The sequence below is a fragment of the Phocoena phocoena genome, chromosome 15 (assembly GCF_963924675.1).
Source record: "Phocoena phocoena chromosome 15, mPhoPho1.1, whole genome shotgun sequence".
NCBI classification, from domain to species: Eukaryota; Metazoa; Chordata; class Mammalia; order Artiodactyla; family Phocoenidae; genus Phocoena; species Phocoena phocoena.
Window position 1 is genome coordinate 15992835 of NC_089233.1, and position 8322 is coordinate 16001156.

An 8322-nucleotide genomic window follows, 5' to 3' on the forward strand; every position below is an offset into this window, starting at 1 on the left:
CATACTAAGGGGACTCACTTTAAAGTTTCAGAGAGGTCACTCAGTTCATAAATGCTAAAGCTAGGGTATGTGTGTGTGTGTGTGTGTGTGTGTGTGGGTGTGTGTGTGTATATATATATATATATATAGTATATTGTATACATAACTGATTAACTCCAAAGCCCATGTCATCCGAAACCACTCTGAGTCCTGATAACAAAATATAAATGTGTGTATTTCATCTTACTATGAAAAAAATGGAGTTCAGAGAGGGCAAATCACTTGCCCAAGGTCACACAGTAAGTGGGAGAGCTGAGGTTTGGGAAGTTCTTTCTGACTCCAAAGCCAAGCTCCTTTTACAAGTTCTGCAGCCTGCCAGCCTTTGTCCTGGACTAACTTCAATCACTCACTCTTTCGTGCATTCATTTATCTAGTATATTATTTATTGGCACCTTCTTTATTTTTTCTTTCTTTCTTTTTTTTTTGCGGTACGCGGGCCTCTCACTGTTGTGGTCTCTCCCATTGCAGAGCACAGGCTCTGTATGCGCAGGCTCAGCGGCCATGGCTCATGGGCCCAGTCGCTCCGCGGCATGTGAGATCTTCCCGGACCGGGGCACGAATCCATGTACCCTGCATCGGCAGGCGGACTCTTAACCACTGAGCCACCAGGGAAGCCCTATTGGCACCTTCTTTGTGCCAGGCCCTGTGCAAGACACCAGGGATATAGAAATTAGAAAACATGGTCCCTGTCCTCAGAAAACTCAGTGGGGAGTAGAAGAGACATCCAGATAAGCAAAGGTGGGCAATGGAGGGGCCTGTGAAAGGTGCTGGGGAGTCCAGAGGATGGAAAATGACTCTGCCTGGGGTGGGTGGGGAAGGTTTCATAGAGGAGGAAGAAGAGTCCTTTGAATCAAACCCTAGAAGGATAAAGAGCAGTTCACCTGGTGCAGAAGAAGGTAAAGTTCAATATACACAGAGCCTAGGATATGGGCACTCACTAAGGGTGAGTGAAAGATGGGGTGATGAGGTCAGATGGGGGAGGCTTTGGCTGCCAAGTCAGGACTCAGAATTGATTCTGAGACCACTGGGAAGCCCATGAAGGGTTTCAAGCAGGGGAGTGCCTTGGCCAGGATTCTGAAGGACAGTCTCTCTAGAAGAGGTGTCCAAAGACCTGAAGTCCTTTTAAGAATCCAGTGCAAGAGCTGGCGAGGAAAATTGATTGCCCCTCCCACCCTCAATCTTTGTTACGGCTTTTGGTCCACTCAGACCCTTGGAACATTTTTTTTTAACCACCTCTGTCAAAGCCTTCATCTCACTTGCTAGAGAGACCAACCCACTTCCTTCCTCTCTGCTTATACCCTACCTCCCGCCAGGGTGACGGGGTTACAGTGGGGCTTGGAATAAAGGTGTACAGAGAACAGAGGGGCTGAAGCTTCCTATTGGGGTTATGGGCAAAGGTGTCCAGGAATTGAGGACCACAGCTGTTCTTGGTCTCGGCTTTTCCCACCTGTCTGGGCCAGTTTGAGCATCTCAGCTTCCTACATTGCCCACCCCCTTGTTTGCCGCCCTCAACTTCCTGCCCCACCAGAGGAAGTGGGGAGAGACAGCAGGTGCAGCGACAGCTATCGGGGCCATGGTGAGTCTTTATGCCCAGGAATCCAGGCATCTCTGCCCCCAGTCCCCTACCCCCAGGTTAGCCAGGTCAACCCACAATAGGCTGACTTCTCCTAGCCTCTGAGATCAGGTTATCCTGGGGGCCCTGCCTGCTGCCCCCAGCAGCCTCATATTGTCCACCCCCTGCCAACAGGACAAGGAGTACGTGGGTTTCGCCGCCCTCCCCAACCAGCTGCATCGCAAGTCCGTCAAGAAGGGGTTTGACTTCACACTCATGGTGGCAGGTCTGGGGGTTTTGGAGAGGGGCCTGGCAAGGGGTCCTCAAGAGACCTTGGCTGTCCCCTCACCTGACCAGTTGGGCCTGTCTTGTCCGCAGGGGAGTCAGGCCTGGGAAAATCTACCCTCATCAACAGCCTATTTCTCACCAACCTCTATGAGGATCAGCAAGTCCCAGAGGCCAGGGGTAAGACCCCCTCCTCACCGTGCTCTCCAGGCACTCTGACCCCCTCCTCGCATGTCCCTAGACTGCACTCTCTTCCTTTCCATCTGGGTTTCCCATGACATTCTGGGGGACTCAGGCAGCTCACTGCTTTTCTCCGAGACTCACTCTCCTCCCCTGAAAAATGGGTGGAGGCAACTGTGAGTCTGAGAAAGGAAATTAGTCCTGCCTCAGGCTCCTACCCAGCTCCCTGACCTCTCCCCATCCTCATAGCTCGCTTGACACAAACACTCACCATCGAGCGCCGGGGCGTGGAGATCGAGGAGGGGGGTATTAAGGTGAAGCTGACCCTGGTGGACACACCTGGCTTTGGGGACTCAGTGGACTGTTCAGACTGGTGAGGAATGGGGGAGGACCTGGGGCTCAGGTTCCCAATGTGGCTACTCTGTGGAGACTGAGGGGTCAGATTATAGGCTGGTCTGCCCTGCCCTACCCCCCGCCCCCCGCCAAAGGTGGGGCCTGTTTCTGGTGGCCTTGTGGCCCAAAGTGCCCTGTGCTTCCCGACCTCTCACCTGCCAGTTTCCTCTTATGTCTTTGGTTGGAGCCAAAGAAACTACTTCCCACACCCACAGTCCTGGCTAGCCTGTCCCCTTCCCTGTGCTGTAGTCCCTGTTCTCTGACTTGCCGCTCTCTCCCCACACCCCAGCTGGCTGCCCGTGGTGCGCTTCATTGAGGAGCAATTTGAGCAGTATCTTCGGGATGAGAGTGGCCTGAACAGGAAGAACATCCAGGATTCCCGTGTCCACTGCTGCCTCTACTTCATCTCACCCTTTGGCCGGGGGTCCGAGGGGCACCCTGGGGAGTTGGGACATTTGGGGAGGGCTGGAGGGGGAGTGTCTCTGTGCCCTGAAACTGAGCCCTGACCAATCCCTGGGTGCAGGCTCCGGCCCCTAGATGTGGCCTTCCTCCGGGCGGTGCATGAGAAGGTCAACATCATCCCAGTCATTGGCAAAGCAGATGCCCTGATGCCTAAGGAAACACAGGCCCTCAAGCAGAAGGTGTGTGCGGTGGCCTCTGACATTTGGCCTCACATGAAGCCAAAAGTCATGATCAAAATCGAACTCAGCCTTGACTTCTTTGATCTTGGGGTAGCCCTTTTGGAGCGTGATGTGTCAGGCTAGACTGTGGAAGAAAGTTTCTGAGGAAGGTGGGTCATAAGCTGCCTAAGGAAGCCATGTCTCTGGAGGTTCAGAATAGAATCCCTGGGCTGGATGCTTGGCTAAGGCCTGTCTGAGGCCAGTGGTGTAGACATAATGACCAATATTATCCTTCTGGCCCCAGGATGCTGACTGCCCCACCCCCCCACCTTCCCACCCCCCTGTGTCTTCAGAGCCCTTTCCCACTGTTTCCACTTATGCCTCTCTCTCCTGATCTTTCAGTGCCTGCTCAGCTTCAAAACTTCCCATGCATCAGTCTTCCCATTAGGGTAACTCTCTCAGTTTTTCACCATCTACATCTCTGTCTCTCGTTGTTTGAGATTTTGTTTTCAGTCATCCCGTATGTCCATCTTTCACCATCTCTGTCTTTCATGTCTTCCTCTCTGTCTCTTCCACCCCGTGTCTGCATCTATATCTCACTGTCTCTGGTCATGCAATGTCTGTGGTTCACAGTCTCTGTGTTTCTCACCGTCTCTGCATCTGTCTCCTCCAAGATCCGGGAACAGTTGCAGGAGGAGGAGATCAATATCTACCAGTTCCCCGATTGTGACTCTGATGAGGATGAAGACTTCAAGAGGCAGGATGCGGAGATGAAGGTGCAGAGGCAAAGGAGGAAGGGGCAGAGAAGCCAGGGAGGGTGGATGTGGAGGTGGGAGCTGAGAAAGAGGTTTCTGCCCAAAGGGGGCCAACGGTGATCGCTGACTCCTGCCCTCTAGGAAAGCATCCCTTTTGCTGTCGTCGGTTCCTGCGAAGTAGTGAGGGACGGCGGGACCCGACCGGTGAGGGGACGCTGCTACTCCTGGGGCACCGTGGAGGGTGAGTAAGGCCAGGAACGCATTCTGAGGCCAGCAGGGAGCCCAGGACGCCTCCGAGTCAACCACACCCAACAAGTGAAGTTGGGGAGAGTTCTGGTCCCGGGGGTCCTAAAAGTCAAAAGAGGGGTCCTTGGGCAGCAGACCCGACCCAAGCACCCCGACTCTTGCCGGTCCGCCCCCCAGTGGAGAACCCACATCACTGCGATTTCCTGAACCTGCGACGGATGCTAGTGCAGACACACCTGCAGGACCTGAAGGAGGTGACGCATGATCTGCTCTACGAGGGCTACCGGGCGCGCTGCCTACAGAGCCTGGCCCGGCCTGGGGCGCGTGATCGAGCCAGCCGTAGGTGAGAGCCAGAGCTGACTCCTAGGTGCTTCCAAGGCTCCGCGCTCACCATCCATGACCCCGGCCTTCACCTTCTAGACCTCTCTCCCGGAGCCTTTCTTTCCCTACCCACTTTGCTTATGACCCTAACCTGAAGGACATGGTCCCACCAAACCCCAGGCCCTGCCTCGCGGCAGTGACTCACAACCACGGTTCTCGACTTTGATTCCTGCCCCTTTCCTCCACCCCCTAGCAAGCTCTCCCGCCAGAGCGCCACAGAGATCCCGCTGCCCATGCTGCCTCTGGCCGACACGGAGAAGTTGATCCGCGAGAAAGACGAAGAGGTGAGCAAGCACCTCTCTTTCCCCCAGATCAAGGCCCCAAATCCTCTTCGAAGTCCCTTTCTGGCCTTGCCCGCCCAGTCCCACTGCCTGCAATCTTGCCCCGCACAGCTGCGCCGCATGCAAGAGATGCTGGAGAAGATGCAGGCCCAGATGCAGCAGAACCAGGCTCAGGGCGAGCAGTCGGACGCTCTCTGAGACCCCCGCCCTGACCCTACGTTACCTCGCCTCCGCCTTCAGTTCGTCTCTTGTCCAATCCTCGAGCCCTAGGCTGCCCGGCGCTTAATCCCGGAGCCCCAGCCTGTAAGGCCCGCCCTTGCAAGGGGTTAGCGGGCTAGCAGGTTCTCCCAATCCTCGAGTGTGTAGCCCCGCCTTTGGCTCCGCCCCGACCCCGCCTTGGCTCCGCCCCAACCCGCCTCGGCCCACCTAGCGAGCCAGAGCTTCCCTCCCATCCCCTAACTCTCCCAGCCCCTAACTCTCCCACCCCGCCCCACCTCACCCAAACTGCGACTTCAATAAAAACTGAATTTCCCCGAGGCCACGCAAGTCTTCTCTTTCCCGGGAATAAGCGGCGGGCGTAGCGGGTGGAACCGTTCCACCCAGGCCTCTGGGCCACTATTTATTCATTCATTTGCTGGGCACTCGTTTCGTGCCAGCCGGTGTTCCAGCGCAGCCTCCCACCTGAGCCCTGCTCACAAAAACGCACTGAAGCCGTCGCGGATAAGAAACGAGACCAGTTTAATTTATTAGGAGTCAAGGTGGGGTGGTCGCACTGGCAGGAAGGCGTTGCCCAGCAGAGGCCTAAGAGGGTCCGCTACTCCTGGTCCTTGGCGTCGCCATGCGTGATGACGTAGCATATGTTCTTGTAGTCTACGTTGCCGCCCACGTCGGGGGGAAAGGCCGCCCACATATTCGTGATCTGGGGAAAAAACGCAGGGGTATCTCCAACCGGTTCCTTACGTTCCCCTTCCCCCAGCCCTCCGCTTCTCCTAGGCCCTTTCCCCACTCACCTCTTCGCGGGTGAAGCGGTCACACTGCGTGGTAAGCAGCTCCTCCAGGCTGGAGAGAGGTGACAGAGGTTGGGCTTCGTGATTCCTTTCCACTCCCTCCCACCTCATCCCCGTTGCCATTCCCAGTCTTGCCTTGAAAACCAGGGTTACTCCGGATTCCTCTTTGGTCTCCCAAACACTCTGGCCTCCCCCCTTTTGCCCTTCCCCCTGTGTGCTGTGAAAATTTAATCTCATCGCCACAGTCCTAATTTTTCCCTTATCTCTGGCAGTGCCTAACTCTTGGTAGGAATTTAAGGAGGCTTTCTGTGTGGGAGCAGCTGGAGGGTGTCACTTACAACTGTTTCTTGATGGTGCCCTTCCCCTCAGGGTCCAGGACCTTGAAGGCTCCAGTGATCACATCCTCAGGGTCGGCACCTGGGGGGGTCAGAGGGCACATGAAGCTGAAGGGTTGCTAAAGGGTCAGTCCCTGAAAGGTCTGGGGAGAGGCATCTGGGGGTTTGGACCCAGGACACTTCATTCACCTTTGAGCTTCTCCCCAAACATGGTCAGGAAGACAGTGAAGTTGATGGGCCCACTGGCTTCCTTCATCATGTCATCTAGCTCCTCATTCTTCACATTGAGACGCCCTGGAACAGGGTGGGGGAAGCATGGAGTGGAGTGGGGTCTAGGAGCCAGGGAATAATGCTTCCCATAAATTCACATCATCCCATCCATTTTTTATCTGGGTAGACTGAGGCCCAGGGTGGACCTGGCAGGGCTGGAACCTAAGGCTGCTGAATTCCCAGGACTCTGCAGCCTTGAATCTTTACAGGTGGAGTAGGCTCACCCATGGCTGCGAAGGTGTCCCGCAGGTCCTCCTTGTCGATAATGCCATCACGATTCTGGTCAATTACTGTGAAGGCCTGTGGAGGGCCAGGGTAGGGAGAGGTTAGGTCCCCCATGGCCAGGCTTCAGCATCCTTACTCTAGGCAGATCAGATTCTGAGATTCTGGCCCCCAGCCAGCCGTCCACTTCCACTCCAAGCAGGGAGGAGTACAAGGAATTCTAAACCCTTCCCCTCCCGCCAACAGGTGCACATTCCAGGGAGGGGTGGGGGGAGGGGTAGCAAGGCGAGTCTTTGGTCAGCCTTCAGTCGCCCTTCTCCCCGCCCTTACCTCCTTGAACTCCTGGATCTGGGTCTGATCGAACATGGAGAAGACATTGGAGCTTCCGCCCTCTGCCACTGCCTTTCTCCTGGCCTTCTTGGGTGCCTGAGGGATGAGGGTTGGGCAGAGGGGTTCATGGACCAACCCCTACTCCTCTCTAGAGGCGCTGGAATAGATTCAGACTTCTTTGAGTCCATTCTTCTAAAGCAACTTTTCTGGCTCTAGGCTTCCCCTTCCTTATGCTGAGGAGACCTGCTGCAGTTGTACCCCTGAATTCCTCTGGGTAGCCCTCAAGTCCCCATCCTTCCGTCCTACCCAACAAGTGGAGTGTACCTCCCCTTCTCAGTGCCCTGACCCTGCCTCCTCTGAGTCCCAGACTTGCTGCGTGACCCTGATCACTCACTCACCTGAACCTCTACTTTCTCATTTATAAAATGGGAGTGGGAACACTTGTCTGGCTGGTCCCGGGGGTTTTAGGAAGATGGAGTGCAGGATGGCATGGAGCATGCTTTGAGAGGGACTGGGCTCCTGCGAGTGGAGTGTCTAGGCAGATTATCCTTGGTTGGATCCTCTAGGGCATCATTCTGTACATTCCCCATTAGTGATATCAAGAAAGGGAAGATTCATCTTTTTTCCTCTTGCCAGACTGGGAACCAGCTACTTTCTTTCAAAGGATGAGGCTGCCCTGAGGTCTGAGGGATCTGGGCAGGGGCTGGGGGATTCTCACTCACCATATCTTAGGTCTCCTGGGGGCCAGGCAGTGGCTCTGGCTGGAAAGGAGCAGAGAGTCAGCCTGGGGCGGTCCCTCTGGAGTTATATAGTCCTGCCCCAGGGAGTCATTAACATACCAGGGTAACCTTAGCCCTGTGGGTGCCCACCCCAGATACCAAAATAGCCCAGCTCAGGGCCTCTCCTTTCTTGGGCTGGCAACAGCTGGAGTCCAGGGAGGGAGGGAGGAGGGAGTGAGTCTTGGGATGCAGGTATCACTAGGACCTGGGCAGGAAGGGATGTTCTTTTTCCCCAAAGGAGGCTGGAATGTGCCAGAGTTCAGAGAAGGCCCAGGCTGAGACACAGGACTAGGAAAGAGATGCACCAGGCTCCTGTACCCCTGTGTGGGGTGGGCCCAAATTTAAACCCAGCAAATTTATTGAGTACCTACAGTGTGCCAGGCACTGGTCCATGCTTTGCAGGTGCACTTTGACAAACACAGTCCCCCCCACTGTGGAGTTCACAGTCAAGGGTATGTATATGTGGGGGTAGTGACAGAGGTTACAGGTGGGAGAGAGCTGCCTGGGGAAGCTGAAGGATCAGGAAGTCTTCTACATCCCCTTCAAGAAGAGGGGGGATTTTTTGAGGAAAGGTGTGGGGCATGGAATCACTAGGTATGAAGAGACTAGACAGCCTGGAGCAGAGAGCCTGCTCTGTGACCTTGGGC

The 8322-nt window shown here is 55.3% G+C and overlaps 2 protein-coding genes across 2 annotated transcripts; one reads left to right on the plus strand and one right to left on the minus strand.

The window, feature by feature from the left end:
* Nucleotides 1-1546: 1546 nt before the first annotated feature.
* Nucleotides 1547-5120, plus strand: SEPTIN1 (septin 1). Its single transcript, XM_065893262.1, has 11 exons — nucleotides 1547-1615; nucleotides 1787-1877; nucleotides 1970-2056; nucleotides 2306-2429; nucleotides 2739-2873; nucleotides 2973-3090; nucleotides 3744-3845; nucleotides 3966-4065; nucleotides 4248-4413; nucleotides 4645-4735; nucleotides 4844-5120. The coding sequence occupies exons 1-11, from the start codon at nucleotides 1613-1615 to the stop codon at nucleotides 4928-4930; spliced, it is 1104 nt and encodes a 367-aa protein (XP_065749334.1). The 5' UTR covers nucleotides 1547-1612; the 3' UTR covers nucleotides 4931-5120.
* A 333-nt stretch (nucleotides 5121-5453) lies between these two features.
* MYL11 (myosin light chain 11) lies at nucleotides 5454-7713 on the minus strand. The gene is made up of 7 exons (XM_065891814.1): nucleotides 7619-7713; nucleotides 6897-6992; nucleotides 6569-6644; nucleotides 6264-6368; nucleotides 6078-6156; nucleotides 5743-5791; nucleotides 5454-5651 (listed from the first exon to the last, which is right to left on the minus strand). The coding sequence occupies exons 1-7, from the start codon at nucleotides 7619-7621 to the stop codon at nucleotides 5547-5549; spliced, it is 513 nt and encodes a 170-aa protein (XP_065747886.1). The 5' UTR covers nucleotides 7622-7713; the 3' UTR covers nucleotides 5454-5546.
* Between the last annotated feature and the right edge of the window lie 609 nt (nucleotides 7714-8322).